At 41.2% G+C, this 16772-nt stretch overlaps 1 protein-coding gene and 1 long non-coding RNA gene across 2 annotated transcripts in view; one reads left to right on the forward strand and one right to left on the reverse strand.

The window, feature by feature from the left end:
* The window catches only part of LOC138064394 (uncharacterized), an 89451-nt gene extending 76492 nt beyond the window's left edge, over positions 1–12959 (reverse strand). The window contains exons 1-6 of the long non-coding RNA XR_011137633.1: positions 12878–12959; positions 11077–11386; positions 9118–9575; positions 5807–5980; positions 3622–3652; positions 56–141 (exon numbers count right to left, since the gene is read on the reverse strand). This is a non-coding gene — a long non-coding RNA (uncharacterized lncRNA). The remainder of the gene's footprint in view (positions 1–55; positions 142–3621; positions 3653–5806; positions 5981–9117; positions 9576–11076; positions 11387–12877) is intronic.
* LOC104150455 (protein limb expression 1) overlaps positions 2276–16772 on the forward strand; it is a 39769-nt gene continuing 25272 nt past the window's right edge. The window contains exons 1-2 of the mRNA XM_009684722.2: positions 2276–2826; positions 15936–16099. Coding sequence (XP_009683017.1) covers positions 2745–2826; positions 15936–16099 — 246 coding nt within the window. The 5' untranslated portion in view covers positions 2276–2744. The remainder of the gene's footprint in view (positions 2827–15935; positions 16100–16772) is intronic.

Genomic DNA, 16772 nt, shown 5'->3' on the forward strand with positions numbered 1-16772 from the left:
GAATGCGCCTGTGCAGTTGCATGTAAGCTTAGTTCCTTTATATTTAATAACTTACCAACAAGGACAATGAGTCCGAAACGTCTGTTTTCAGAAGTGTTACTCTGACTTTCAGCTTGTAATTTCCTTCTGGCCTTCGAAGACCTCAAAGAAATACAAACATCTTTAAGCAAGGTATTTCAGGTAATAAAATAAGATGGTGTCTCTCTTTTAAAAAAATACATTATTTATTTAAAGGAGGGAAGTGTTTGTGAGCACTGAAAAGGCTGCAGCAAGAAACAGCAGTTCAGACTTTTTCTTTGGTCTCTCTTAACCTTCCATCCCGTGTACCTGTGCTCAGGGGGTGAGGCGGAGCCCTTCTGAGGAAGAACAACTCGACGAGAGTTTAAATTCTCTTATTTTTCGAACGTCTTCAATCTATTTTATTTGCCTGGAAAAACAAGGACCTTGGAATTTGATCTGTGGTTTTATGCTCAGATGTCTGATAATATCTGTTCTGCTCCACCCTGTGTTCCTGGTATGCCTGATACCTTATTCGGGTGATATCCTATTGAAGAGTTACAGCCTCTATCCTGTCTTGCAGCATGCTCTTGCTTTTGAAGTTTTAAATTTTTGTTTCATTGCTGGAACAGTATAAAATGTAGTCTCAGCGAGCAGCTACATATGGTCTTAAGTATAACCACAGCGGGTCATTGAAGCAATGCAACACGTAAGCGTGCTGCATCGTACCATCAGAGTTGCTCGGAAGTATGTTGACAAAAATAATAAGGAAGTTAAATCTTACCTGTAGGTGATTGGAATCAAGGCCTGTAGGCTTGTATCCTGATACTGTTAGAGTCAATGATTTTAGCAGGGGTAGAAAAGCGACCTAAGTGAATTTAACTATGTTTCCACTTTAAACGTGAAGGGAAAAAAATACCTTTTACATTTCTAGGTTCTTATCTGCTAAGAAGCTCTTTCAGCGACACTTTAATGAGATTTCAAAAACGTCATCCTTTGCCTGAGATGCGCGTACGCTCCTTGGCTTCCAGTTTAGAAGTCATTCTGAGTGAGTGGGGGTTTTTGCTGTGTGAGCTGAAGTCTGTCTTGGTAATTGGTTCCAAAAATATACAAAGGTTGTTCAGATTGATTCAGCTCCATCACAAAAGAAGGGATGATGGAAATCTACACTGTTTATTTTCAAAATGTTCCTTTAAAGCACCCATTAAGTCTTTTAAAGGTATTCTAATGGATGGCTGTAAGTTATCATTTTCACTTACCCCGCCAGACTAGACTCTTCTGAGACTGGAGTTAGCGAGGGAGGAACTAAACCTCAAAGTTACAGCTTAATATATCTTTATTAAGCTTTTTTTTTTTTTTGAAGCAGCAGAATTCCTGAAATATCTAAAGAAGTCATCAAAGGTCACAATGAAGTTTACACATAGAACGAACTTATAGTACTCACTCTGTTTGAATGTCCACCTATGAAACAAAGTTTACTTTATTTAGAGTGAACTTAGGGAAATGTAGAGGTTAAGACAATAATAAAGTTCCTGACAAGTCTTAACAAATTCACATATTTAGCAGCAAGAAACGTGTAGGTTATTCCAAAATTGGTTTAAAATGTTTCATTTTAATAGGCACACAAGGTAATAGCTGGAGTGCATGGGTTTGTAGCCAAACAAGATTTGAAAATGAATACAGAGCAGCTAGACAGATAAACATTGTTTGTACCACGCGCACTCAACATTATGCAACAGCACATGTTAAAGCTTTGGATTTTTTTCTTTTCCAAATCAGGAAGACTTTAGTGGTACTGAAATAATCAAGGTATTCTGTACCAGCACAGTGACTCCAGTTTATATAGCTTATGGTTGTTACAAGCACCCCTTCACTCAGCCTGAAGGAAAAAAACAGATGTTACACCTGTAAAACAGATGTATAGATGCATTTCTACTTCAAGCTTTTGCCAACGCCTCTATGTCTGACTGTTAACCGCAGCGCCTCTTCAGACCCTTGCACAACCCATACATCCTATTCTCCTATATAAAAATAGCTTAATTTACTGGCATTTTAATACACTTAAAGTACGTGGCATTGGAAACTAGATTTAAGCAAAACAGATTCAAGTTGAGTTAATACATCACAAGTGGTTTAATCTTGCTGTAGAATTCAGTTTACTTGCCATTATCATCAAAGTTCTGTTCCTGATTGATAGGTAAATTAAGAGAGGAACAAAAGCATACTCTTTTCTAAACTGCTGTTCTTATTTTTGAATGAGTCTACACGTTACCTTCCGGCTAGCGAGGAGTTTGGAACAACTTCACGTCTTAATGAAGTATTTCTTAAAGAAAGGTTCAGTCTTTTTCTAGCATTTCAGAGTAGTGGGGAGCAAAGCGGTGCCGTCATTAATTTGGCAGAAACCAGAACTGTCTTGCTTCAGCACGCTGTCAACATGTGGATGGAACGAAATGTCTTTCGCATGATCAGCTTCTCTGCCTAGCCTGTAGGTGGGTGTGTTTAACAGGAGGAAGCGGTAGGAAGGAGCTGCCTTTACAGCTAATTACCTCCGCGCACAACCAAGATAAGCCAGCCGGGGAGGTGGACCCCCTGAAGGGCCTTCGGGTCTGGGCAATGCCTGATTGGCAGATGTGGGGAGATCCTTTAGGAATCCAGTGCATCAATGAACTGCAAAAATTCAGCACGGGACTGGACTACTTCAGGCATGAGGACAGTTTGTGAACGCTTTCTGGAAACGCAGCCCCGACATGGACAGAACCTTGGAGTCTTTGCAACACATAATTGCCCGCGTTCTTCCTCATAGGGACCCTGCCCTGGTATTTAAAGACTGTAAGTACCAGAGACAAATATCTGACTTCTCTAACGATTCAATTATGGTATTTAATTCAAATTTCTGTTACAGTCAAGGCATGATAAAATAGAAGTAATTTAAGTGCTTGTATTTGCATGTATATGACAAACTATAATTCCATTTTAATTCAATGCATCTAAGACAGTGTCCTCGGTTAGTTTTTAACTGCGTTTCAGAAGATCGATTCAGAACTTTTTCACAGGATACTTAATTGAACTTAGTAACATATCGGTCTTGTGGTACTCTATCTTTACTGTTTGACATTCATGGAAAATTTTAGGTCACTTACTTCCCTTTCTTTCTCTGGTAATTAGTTTGTCCTATTAAATTGCACAATTTAACTAGTGTTTCTGTAAAACTCTAAGAATCAAATATTAAAATCTTTATGCTTCTGTTTGGACAGATGCAATGCAATATGCTGCTTAAGCACAAGAGGTTTTCTTGCAAGTACATGTAATATGATTTCTTTTCCTATCAATCAGACTTGTGAATGAAACGCACTTTTTTTTACAGTATACCAAAACTGTTCACATAGTTGTTCTATGTATTTTTTCTCATTTTACAAGCCGCATGTAACTAGCTCTTGTGAAACATTAGGTCTGAAGTGCTTTTGAGCAAGTGCTGCATAATAAACTGGTCTGACATGTCCTACGAAACAAATGGAGCCAAACCAGATCATGGGAACAAGAGTATTTGAATATGGCTTTATGATTTCCGTAGGACTATGCATGAAATGAAGTACTATTTAATTAGTAAAGTTTTACAAGACTCACCCACAGTTCCATAGATTTCACACACCAGTGGCTGGAAGACAAATTAAAAACAGATAAATTCAATAAATTCAACAAAACAATATTTTGCTTCCATTTACTTCCGTTACTTTTATGGTTTCCTCCAATGGTGAATGGGATCACTTAATTTTGCGTCCCTAAATCCAGTTCTGCCTAAGCTTTTTGACTGTTAAATCTGGGAGTTTGCTAGGTGTCATTGCAGTCTAAATTGAGCAGTTGTGTGATGTACAGACAAAGCTGGGATAACATGTGATTTCAGGACCTTTTTTCTTCACATTCAAATCTAATTGTGATCTGTTGTGCCCCTAAGGCACAGTGCAGAGGCATTTATTTAATCTCCACTTCATTCATTTGTCAACAGCTACGTTAGAGTTAATAAAATCAGTCTCATACAATCAACTGTTTCCTTCTGAATTGCTATGGGAGAAATGACTTTAAGTACATGGCTAGTAAAGGACCTAGGGGGAAATGCCTGCATACTTCTGTATTAAACTTCTCTATGTGCCAAATTCCCATACTCTTACTCACAGTGAAAACTGAGAGACTGCACAAGCAGTTCCTTGGAAATGAGTAGGAATATTCATGTAGAAAGATGCTACTCTCACATGACTATGGTATTAGGATCCTTCCTGAAACTAAGCCGGACATCTGTTTCTCAGGCCACCCAGCAGGAGATTTTTATGCTGCTGGATAGATCTGCATTAGCGTTGCAGTCTTGGGACCTTGCAGGGAAGCCTGCAAACGTACACACATCACAGGAGCGCAGAATTTGAGCTGCAGGGGGAAGGGGGAGGAAGAAGGGCATTCCCTTTTATAGGTTACCCTTGGTAATCAGTTCCTGCAGATCTACTAGGTTTTTATTGGAAGTGTATGCACAAGCTGCTCGGACAATGTGGTTGTGACCACCCACAGACCTAAGGGTGGGAGAGATGATTAAAATGAAAGAAAAGTGTAAGTAACGGGGTTGGAATACCATTTTTCTTTAGGTTTTCAAAGGCATAACAAGAACTTCAAAGGCATTCTAACAGAGGAGTAACCTACACGGGCTTGGTACCGCTGTGAGCGTACACCACCAATCCCGACTGGTGACAGAAGTTCACAGTGCCTTGGTCTATAAAGTCAGAGGAAAGTTCCTATACATTCTCTTTATCTTCAGCACCAAGTCAAGTCCAAAAAGATTTAGGGAGTGTTGTCCCACCTCATCTAATTTTTAATAGACAATCTGAGCAGGGATTAAACTGTGGAAAGAAGATAATGCCATGTGCTTCTCTGTAAGAGCACGTCCACAGCTTTTACAAACACATTAGTTTCAGCTTTTATCAGGCACAACCAGATAAGAACGAAAACACATGCAGCGACCACATTGCTGCCCCGATAGCTACCTTCTGTCACGCTCTCACTCGACTCAGTGCACAGGCAGATCTGAGTTTTGCCAGGAGGAGAAAAGATGACCATCTCCGAACACACTTTTACCACGGTTCGAGGCTGCACACCGTCTTTGTTTCTGCTGCAGCCAAGCAAGCGCTGCTTACTCTGACCCAGGGGCGCGCTCTTCTGCGACGCCTTCGCTGTGGCTTTCCCCGGCCGCAGCACGCAGGACCAGCCATTTCAAAGGTCCCTGCCTCCCTGGGCGCAGCCTGCAGAAGCAAACGCAGCGGGTGCTGAATGCTGCCGCACTGCTCCTCCCGGGGTAACATCTCCTCACCAGAAGGGAGGAGAGATGACAGGACTGCGGACAGACGCAGAGCTGGGCACACGGGCAACAGCACCACAGGGCTGTTTTGTTTCTCCCGGCCCCTCCCCATCATACAAAACTTTGCCCGTATCTCTAGTTAGTCCTTGCAAAAACACACAGAGTGGGAAAGATGGTTTGTCTTTGCCAGGTTATCCTATTAGTAGATAAAAGAGATAGCTGAGGCAGCAGCCCTGCGTATTAGCATTTCCTCCTTAGTCTCTGCTGCGCCTGCGTATTTGAGCTGGTTATCGTCCACACTGGAACTTTTGGCCCATACTAGGCAGAAAACAATTTTTGCCTGAATTAACAACTTACGGGTCTCTTTTCCTTTGAAAAGCTGTATTCCATGTTTTTGATAAGGACTCAGAGCTTACTAGCAGAAGTGCCCCTCTGAGCAGAAGATGTGATTCTGAAGTCACTAGAAAACCTTACCTGCATTTCTGCTTTTGAAACGTCTCAGCTTGTCCACGCTCTGTGGAGGCAATCTCTAGACGTGAAATTCCTTTGCCAAATTATGGTGCGCAAGCGGCGAGGAGCTGGGCCTTCAGCAGCACCTCAGGGCCCGCTGACAACTCCGCTGGCCCTCGCACGTGGGCCCGGCCGAACCTGCTGGGCCCAGGGACGCAGAGGGCAGAAGCGTGAGATTCACGGCAGAGGGAACAGGAGCCCGCACGGCAGTCTCAGGCAGGAGACACAGCGACGCGAGTACGAACCGGTGGGACAGAAAACAGCAGACTGGGATGGCCAAGCTGCAAAAAGGCCACAACCAGCAGCCCGGGGGACAGAAGGACGGGCAAGAACACCGGCTCTGGGATTGCACCAGGAGCCGAGGCTGGATGGAGACGGACTGGTTATGGGAACTAGAAATGAGGATACGAGGCTCTAATGAACCAATTAAACAAAGACGACATGGAAGTGAAGCGGCAGGGCAAGGAGCTGGGATGGAGGAGGATACTAAGGCCAAAATAAGGAGCCCAGCTTTCAACTCTTTTAACTGCAAGAGTGACGTTTTCTTTTTTGCATTTCCCTGCTGTGTCCATTATGCAGCTTCCATCTCAGATAACGTAGGGCTCATATCAGTAACACCCTCTGCCACACAACGCAGATTCAACCCCAGAGCAGGTCTGACCTGTGCCCTGACAGGAGGAAAGAAGGGCCATGACACCAGGGCAGAAATGAGAGGGTAAATTATTGTGTAATTAAACTCTTTCTCCTGTGTAAATTAAATTCATCCCCCTTCTCCGTATGTACCACGATATACTGGTGCATTCTAACTACAGTTCTTTTTCTTTTTTTTTTTTTTAATGTTCTTTGAGGAAAACGTGGATACTCAAGCAAGGAAGGAAACTGAGCTTATGCATGTCATAAGCAGTCCCAGTAAAGGCTACATTGGAGAAGGGTAGTTTTTATACTGCTGACAGCTGTCAAGGAATGTAATGCACCACTTGACATGCCCACTTAGTTTTTATATCTCATAATATTGTCCTTCTTTAGCTAAAACGTGGTTTGGGGTTGCATTTCCTGCACGTGAATTATTTCTGTAAGCTAAAGAAATGGAGAAATCCCTTTTCCTAATGTAGAATTGCCTGAGTAGAGTCACTCTAATATATACTACAGACGAGGTTTTCAGTATCATGACCGATTTTGTACTGAAGTAACTCTGTAGGAGACTCAAATACAAGTCAGAACACAGTTCTGTTAAATACTGTACAATCACAGAGTAGATTCTCTGCCTGAAAATGCTTACAGTATAAGTAATGCACTTGTACAATGCTATCATTACCATTACCCCGATTTTTGCTGAAACATATCATAAACTATCCAGAAACTCTCACCCCAGATCCAATATTAGATGACGTTCTGTGCAGAAAGGTTTTTTCAAACATATGTTAATTTTATTAGTTAGTTCTTTTCTCAGACATTTCTGGTTCTTAAGCCAGGTAGTAAATACTAGGTAGTAATACCAAATCTAAGAGAATTAGATAGCACCCAATTTTCTAAGTTGGAAATGCCAGAAAAGTAACTAGCTACAGTCCTGATCCAACATCAAAGAAGTCAAAGGCTATTAACCAAAAGACTTTGGATCAGGCACTGTATGACCTTAGGAAATAACAGAACTGCCAAAGAAATGTAGTCTCTTTGAGGGGTTTATTGTTCTTTTGGGGGATTTTTTTTTTTTTTTTAAAGAAATGGCCTATTTCAAGATGCGAGAAGATGTGAAAATCTTAGTAAAAGTAAATTCATAATGAGAATGGAGAGTACTTAAAACACTTTGGTCCTCAGCTATGTCACATGTAGAAGGCAGGAGAGAGCAAGACCCAGGCAAGCAGGCAGGATAGAGCCTTCCCTAGGATGGGAAGTAAGCAGCTCAAGCCCAGAAGCTCGTAATTCGGCTGTGCTTATCACCTCTGCGCAATCTCAAAAGCGTAGCAAGGGTATCGTGACTGATGCCGTCTACAGGCAGGAGGTGAAAGATGAGAGCAGAAGAATCAAAGGGGGGACTCCTTCCCCTTCTCCATACACAGCCTGAAGATTTTATCACACATCTAAATTTAAAATGTAAGGTAATATCAACGTAAAGACCCCAAGCAACCACAAATCGATTCCTGCATGTGATAAACTATTCCCAAGGTCAATATCTCTGTTGGAGTACACCACCTTGTTTCCAGACTGAATTTGTTGGATCTCAGTTTTTAACCACTGAATCTTACTACGCCTTTCCTTCAAAGCTAAAACTTGCCCTAGTATCTCATATATATTATTATATAGCCCAGAGAAACCTAAGTACTTCCACACAGGTTTTTATCCCCTGACCGGAATTCATGGTTCCTAGCTGAATTGCTTTATAGTTAGTTGATTTGTGAACATTTAGCCAAGTGATTTCAGATCAGCGTAACTGCAACGTGTCTTCATTTTTTACTGGCACTGACAAACCGTTTCATCTGCACATTTTACCAGCAAAAATTTTATGATAGCAGTAGGCTGCTGATTTAAAAAGAAAATGTTAGACTATGGGCAGATCCCTATGGGATCACAGTAGAACCAGCCCAGCTCATTTATATCTCTCCATTAACCATTGAACTAGATTTGTCAGTGAGTCAGTCCTTACTCTATTTAGTGTGCACCCTGCTAGATCTGTAATGGAAGCTTTCAAATTCAAATACAGTGTAGCAATAGGAAGAAGTCAGATGTCCTGGAGAAATATTACAAGATTAAGTTTTAACAAACAAACCACTGTATTTTCCTGACTAAATTACTGTATTCTGTGGAAACCATATGGCCTAATGTCAGTAATACTCCTGATTTTTTTTTTTTACATAACTACCCATTCTACAATTCTGTACAGCTTTTTGTAGATACTGAAACTGTATTAGAGATCTCCACATTTTTCCTAAATATTGTCAAATAAGACTGTAAGCCCTGCACTAAGCTGTTTGGCTCTTGTTTAATATCTTGAAAACGCCTAATTCTAGCAGATAGTACTCCTCTTTATTTTGTTACAAGTGATAAATTTCTTACTCAGTTCATAACCTTGTAGGGGAGGGCTTCTTGCCTTATTCCAAGCTCAAAAGATTAAGGTGTTAGTAAACCATACCCAATTACTATTCTTTCGTCCTTTTGGTCGCACCTCAGCCCCCTGACTCTTCTATCTGACCTCCGTGCCTCTTAAGCAGCTAGCTCACAGAAGGATACCAACGTTTCAGAAAACTTTCTGTACCTACACCATTTTCTCATCTGCTTACCTCCAACGTCTTCTGTCTTCCTTCTTCATTTCAGGACATATTCAGGACAAATTACTCCTGAGGAGGCTGTCCAGCTGATTTCTTTCTTTTTGTTGTTGCTCTGTTCCAAAATCTTTGGAGCCTTTTAGGAACTGCCAGTCAGCGCTGGTGTAACGTATTCAGTGTCAAATTGACGATGTTGCTTTCCACCAGCAGAGTCTCACTACAAACCAGATGATCTTTTGTTCCTGAAGCGATGTCTTGGTATTTGTCTGCCCATTTTAGTTTTAAACAGGATCATCTAGCATGGGATTTCTGATCAACAGTTTCTCTCGTCCTACTTGGGCTCACTGAGAGGTTTATTCAGAGATCTGTTTGGTCTATGCTGAGTGGCCTTTGGCTGGCTTTTACAAATGTTTCCTTTCACATGTCTTACTGAGCGTCGGACCATGCCTATGATGCTACTCTTCTTTCTGAGACTGCAAGTGAAAAGGAGAAGCGCATAAGAATTGTAGAACTTTGTCAGAAATTGCCCCATTTGTCAATAAATTCTCTATACTGCACAGTTACCTAAGCCTTGGAGGCTTGTACCTTTTTGTGCAAACGCACTGGGTGCATTCCAAATATTCCCTAAGTAGTTCACTAAGAAAAGTTTTACAGTTACTTGGTGCAGACCCATGGCTCTGATTGACAAGTGCTCAATAAGAAGGACCCATAGCACCTTCGCTCCTGCACACTACCTATAGGCATTTCTGAACTAGAGGATACATGTATTTCCACAGAAATTCCAAGCGTGAAGAAATCCACACCAGTCCAAGCGTGCAATTAGCTATTGTGGAGAAGGGAAAAGGCCGCCGAAACCCTCAGCCTACAGTTGATGCCCCAGTACACGCTACATGATGATACTGTGTTTATTCTATGCCTGGTTCGGTTCCTAAGGGGGATTTTGGGCTTGTTCTTATTTGTACTACCACATAGGTTAAATTACACACGGAGAATAGAAATTATAGCATGGGGATTGGCATATCCTAATGAAATCACTACTACTGTGCTAATATACAACAGCTTATAAACATATGATAAGGTCACGGAAAAAATAATTGGTATTACCTGCTCACATTTGCAACAAAGTTCTTTTTCTATACATGCATATTATCTGCCTATTCATTTTAAAATATGCAAAAGTAATCAAAAGAGAAGATATGAACCTTCCATTAAAAACTCGCTGGTTTGCACCTAAATTGCTGACCTTTTTTCTACAGGTTTAAACAGTATCTGTTTGTTAGCCTGAACCCCATTTTAACAGTTTCTCTAAGATGAGTGTGTTAAGTTACAAACCATAATGGGATACAGCTGTAGAAGGGTGCACTTGTAACTTACGAACTTTGTTTAAGTGATATGGTTTTACTGATTAGGTGCCACAGCTTGATTTAAGAGATGTAAGACAACTTTACTAGCCTCTCACTAAAGAATCTTCTTTAATATATTTCATATTAGATATTTATTTAACTCAAAAAGCTTGTATTTTCCTCTGCATTCAGGTATTAAATTAACTCTGTCAAGGCAGTTAAAAGGATTTTTATAAAAGGTTGTTTTAAGTTTAAAAATGACAAAGTAGGTGGTTATCTTGTGTGTGCTCTTTATATTCTACTCTCTCGATAGCGAAATGTTGTCCAGGATAGGACTCCCTTGCACTTCACTCTTAGACGTAGCTCCTGCTCGCGTTAGCCCCGCTAGTCTTAGCCAAAGCACCCCCCGCTTTGCTTGGGCATTCTCCCGTTTTCGGTCTTGTTTATTTGCCTTGGTTGGGGCAAATGCCTAGCCGGTATTTTTAACAGTAACTCCCTAGGTTTGGAACCTTTTTTTTTCCTGGCATCAATGGAATACAAACCTATGGACATAATTCATTTCTGGGAGTTTTGTTTCCCAGCTGCAATGACAAGTAATTTGACCCATGAGCAGAGGTAAGGCACTTCCTACCCAAAGGTGAGAAATCGACCGGAAAATAATGCCATGTTTTAAGATCTGTTTCATCATTTCATCCACTTCCAAATCCAGCTGACATAAAACAATGTTTCTGAACGTTGAAAAGAGCTCAGGGTTCGTTTAGGGTAAGCGCAGCAGAACATCCTGCGCGTTTCTGCTCTGCCGAGCTCAGAGCTTCCAAGCAGCCTGCTCCAGAAATACAGTCCTCACAGACGAGAGGCGCTTCCAAGAAGCTACCAAGATTTGCAGCTTTGGACAGCTTCACCAGGCACGATGCTCAACCCCTGGGCGAGATGCTTTCCAGCTGATTAAAAAACAAAGTGGAGAAATCTACATTAAAAGATAATCTTCCCACCTCATAACTAGACATATTACAATCAACATCCAATGGACTATGGTGAAACCCTTAATACTCACAGACGGCAAAAAAATTAAAGAAAAAGGATATATGAAATTGTTGCCCTTGAACCTGATCATGCTTGCGCTACCTCTAACTTAAAAAGTCTGGATAGGTAGGGAGGGAGCCCATATGCAGTATTTGGATACAGCATTGTGTGGCTGAAGTTCATGGGGGACTTCAATAAAACCAATATAGTTGACTGATTCTGCAACCCACAATACACAGAACAAGAATTTTTAAAGTGCAGATAATTACATTTTCAAGAAAAGTAGTTATCAATGCATATAAATACTGCAATCGTTATTTTAAAAGCATTGACCATTTTATAGGCATCTTCCAAAATACAAAAAGCAAGTAGAAGAGAGTGGCCTTCCAAAATGAGATGTAAATTGCATTGCTCTATTTACTCACTGTTAAACCTCTCAAGTAAAAGCAAATCTTGCTGTTTCATTTAGGTGTGACTAATGAGTTCTCAAAATCCTAATGACCAGTGCACTGCATTATTATTCTCCAAATCAGTTGGATGCAAAATACCAGTACATAGCATCTGACCAAACAACATTCCACCTGGGGTGTTTAAAAATGAAATGAAAGAATGGAAATTCTTATAGGATAAATGAATATTGGCAGATCTTAATACAACATAAGTAATCCTGGGAGAGTCTCAGGATAAGTAATTAACGGCACACCCGAACACATCTTTCATATCTTCTTAAATTACTAGAAATATACATAATATATAATGAAAACATTTAAATTGATGGTTGTCAGGCATACATTTTTATAAAATTAAACTGATTTTTTAGTAGGCAATACTCAGGACTCACAGCATATTTGACATACGAACACTTGAAGACGAAGCATTTCAGGTACATTTATATACAGTGCTTCTACTAGTTTAGTTCAAATTAACTGAGTTAGTTAATCTATTTAAAATTGCGATGCTTTTTTAACCTCATGACCTATTCATAAAAGCATTCGCATGTAACATTGTTTGGCCTAACTGAAAACTAACACCATGGCCACAGCTTCAGTCCTGCCATTAGTTAACTGAATTAGTTAACTGAATACAATTTTGCATACATCAGCCTTTTGAGGTGCTCACTTTGGCTGGGGTTGAAAAACCACAGCAGAAACTGCTGCACTAACTTAAGACGTTACCACCATCCACACACCACCAAATACTTCCCAGATGGATGTTACCATCCCCACAGTTGAGCCAGGTTTTATGGGTGTTCCTCATCTACTTCTGCACAAAATCAGGCTCCTTTAAACAAGCCTTCCTCTGCATACGAACCCCGCTTCACAGCCAGCAATCCTAATCCAAATACGAGTATCAGCTCAGCTCCTTTCAAAATGTTTTTCATATTAGTTTAACTTGTAATGGCTACTCACTGCTTAGTTGTCCCCTAGTGAAATATTTCTTTGACTGTAGAGGTTGTGACAGCCAAAAGCACGTCTCAGCATTTCATTTTAGGACATCATTTTTTTTGGTGTATTGCCAAAAAAGGTACCTCTTCGGGGCACTTAAAAATTCTTGCAAATATTAGTTTGTAGAACAACAGGAGCTCCAGCGGAAACTCTCAGCCAAGCAGAGAAAGGCAGGCTGTCCAAATGCTGAATTACCTTCAAAAGTATTCCTGAACAAGAATGGAAATAAAAACAGACATTTTACATTCCACACGCTTTCAATTGCTATACAACTAAAGAAAATTGAGAAACAAAGATCTCACACGCGCAAACTATTTAAGAAGGCTAGCTGTTACTATTGCTGGAATTAAACAGTTTTAACACTGGCTGTTCGTTGCATGGAGCACTATCATTTTCTCTTAATAAGCAAAATCACTGCATTTGTGGGTATTTCTCCTTCTCCCCTGCCCCAACAAAATCCAAGTCCTGGGATTTCTTTCTGCTGCTTTGCAAATTGCAGCCTAGATGTTGCTTAAAACACTCCGCGGTTTTAACAGGGCAGGCAACTGCGGCACTGATTCATCAGCTGCAGACTATTCAACCTGATGACGCGGCTCAGACCAATTCATGTGTTTTTTAAACAAAAGCTGTAATGTACAGGTTAAATTACAAAGCCACCAAAAGTACTGCAGGTTACTTAAACCCTTGTATTTGGTATTCTGGCAGACCCTAGATTATTGTTTTTAATGACTGCACTGTTTGACAACAATTATTTGAAAGGCCAAAGTGCTTTATGACACCATCCTAAACCTGTGGTCTTCTTGATGTTGCTCATTTTTATTTTGATCTATTTCAAGCCAACTTTTTGCCCTAGCTGTGACCTCTTCAGGTCTGAATTTCATCAGTACCATCTATTTACTGAAGAGGCAGCTTCTACTGAATTGTCAAGTTTAAAGCTTGGATATTTGATATTCATAAAATTTATGCCTAATTTCAGCTTTCACTTAATGGGTTTTAGACTAGATTGTTACCCAATACATATATGCATGCTCTGGGGAGCAGAAGGTCTAACAAAAGACACCCAGACATTTACATCAAAGAGAAACTCTCAAACAGAGAGAACCAGTTTCTGAAATACTCTTTCATCAAGGTGGATGACCTTACGGGGTCTGCTCTGTTAGCAGTTAGCCTGGCTAAAAGTCCAATTTTTCTCCTCTCGTGCTCGTTATTACTCATCGTTCATAATAAGAGAGTAACTGCCCTTCCTGAGCGTAAAAACTGGGTCACCAATTCCAAATAACTGCTTAATTTTTCTGGATTGCCGGGCGCTGAATTTCAGACACGAGCAGCAGGCAGAACAGATCCTTCAGCTAACAAGCTCTGACAGTCTCAAGAGGGGAATAAACTATAACTCCAAAAAGCAGCAGTCAGTTTCTGTGGTAAGAGTTTCACTGTACTTCAGTTGTTCTCAAAGCTCGGCTGCACCCTGACAGAGGGCTGTCCCAATACGTTTCCTGTTAAAAATACTCTTATTCAGTAGCTCTTTTCTTTAGGTCGGCACAACATTCGAACGCCGTGACAGCTGCGCAGCTTCAAACACTCAAATGCCAGAATTGGTACGTGCCAACACTATCGTAGCAGCTGCACAGCAGGGAGCAGCATGCTTGCAAACACTGCCACCCTTCTCCCTCGCTTCCCAAGAGCTCGGGCCGGGCTGCTTGCTCGTCCTCGCTAGAGTGCACAGAGGAGGCGGTTGCTAGTGCCGGCCACGCTCCCTGTCCCTACCCTCTCCCCAGCCAAATGCCCGAGAAAAGCTGTGTCGCAGGCGAGACTAGTGGAGCTGGATTAAGGCAGTATCTGGAGACTGCCTGGCTCACGCTGCAGGGATGCCCCACGCACGTGCTGCACATGAGCTACCACCGGAGTGAAGCCGTTGGAAGATGGATCCCTTCTCCCATCTCCCCCCATTAACAAGCTCAGCCTGACTGTGGAAAGGAAAGGGCTAGTGAGGGAAATGATCTCTGCTCTCACGTATCCTCTGAATCCCATTGATCCCTGCCCAAATGGTTAATATCTGATATCATTAGGATACCATACCGGCATCAATACCCTGAAAGATCCATGCTGTTGTCTACGACTAATCTATACCACACTGCAAGGTCCTGAGTAAAGTCTTCATTTCCCATCTTCTAAATTTTAATTTTAAATAAGAGAGTAATGCTCACAATAGCATGTATTCTTATGGTGAATGTCCGATACAGTTGTTCTTTGGGGTAGACTAGTGTTTCTGTCAAGGCCTAAAGCAAATACCGGCAACAGCTTTGACAAAGGTCAAAAGAGCATCCACATGGGGCTATCCCTTTGGTACTCGTTTCCTAGAAAAATATTAGATCTAAGATACAACACAACTGGCTTTGTAAAAAGTGTCTCCATAAACAAAGGAAACAATCTCTTTTGAGTCCACACCCATATACCTATTTAGAAAACTCCACCCCAAAGTTCCAGACTTGAGAACACCAACTGTCATGAGGTCAGCTGAATTTGTGATTTCTGTATTTCTGTTTTCACATTAGCCTGCAACTACTGCTGCCACACTATACAGCGCTTTTTGCTCAACATGGCATAAAGTTTCATATTGTAATTCAGCTGATGCAGCTGCTTGTTCTGGGTAGATGTGATTCTTTTCAGAATGAGTAAAGATAAATCAGAATATAACATTTTCTCTTATTTGACAGTGAGTTGCTCCACTTCCAGCCATTGAATCAGGGCTCCAACACATCCGCTGAAAGGGACAGCATTACTAACCTGCAATGGACGATCAATAGCAGCCTGTAATCCTGGAAGGTCCTCAGTCTGTTACTGTACAATCTGAACACATTGTAACACCAGCAGAGACAATTACAGAAGTTTGAATGCTGATGATGACTGAACGTATCCAGCTCCTAACTCATACGTCTGCTTTTCTTGTTTAACATAGAAAACAGCAAGTCAAGAGCAAAGGCCTATACCGTTTCCCCGTTCATCTTTTTTGTGTCTTTGACAGTGAATGTCGTAGCAATACTGCAGGAGTTCTGGGAAAGCAAGCAGAAGCAGAAGGCCGTATTTCTGAGTGAAGGCACCGTTGTGTACGAGTCACTGAGCTCCTTGGGCCCCCCGTTTGTAAGCTATGTCACCCTGCCAGGGGGAAGCTGCTTTGGCAACTTTCAGGTAAGCGGCACCTTCGAATCTTTGCTGCGGGGTGGGGGAGGGAATATTTTTTCCGAAAAGGGTTTTGCCATAAAAAATACACGGCAACTTCCATTTTTGGAACACCACTGTTCCACACTTGAATTCTTCAGCCTACACTGCCTCAACCCCCAGCAATTTTAGAGACAAACAACTTAAAAGAAAATAACAAGCAGTTCTAGCTATTAACTGAGTATGACCTGATTTTACCAGTCTAGTCTCTGGTCCCCAATATCTGCAATGAAGGAGAACGTTATGATCAACTCAAACACTTCTGTCAGCAGAGTCTAAGACCAAAGCGTGTGTAGTCTCTTTCCTTCAGAAAACAACCCGTTCTGAAGTAGAAAGAGTTCTGTAATTTATTTTTTTATTCAAAGTAAAGACATTTTTCATTGCAACAGTATGCCCTACAATATATACCATCCAACCCATACTAACGCTGTGCTGATATATAAAGAACAGGGAGCAAAACTAACCAGAGGCAGATCAGATTTCACTTTCAGTGAAAGAACAACTGGAATTGAATTTAATGCCTCCAGCCTCCAGGAGGAATAAAGTTGTTTGGTCAAGCACTCTACCCTCTACCTTCCTTTAAATTGGTAACAGTAGCTCCAGCTTGAATCCAACAGGCACAGACAATGTGCAACACCTACTG

This window comes from Struthio camelus, chromosome Z (genome assembly GCF_040807025.1).
Source record: "Struthio camelus isolate bStrCam1 chromosome Z, bStrCam1.hap1, whole genome shotgun sequence".
Taxonomy (NCBI): domain Eukaryota; kingdom Metazoa; phylum Chordata; class Aves; order Struthioniformes; family Struthionidae; genus Struthio; species Struthio camelus.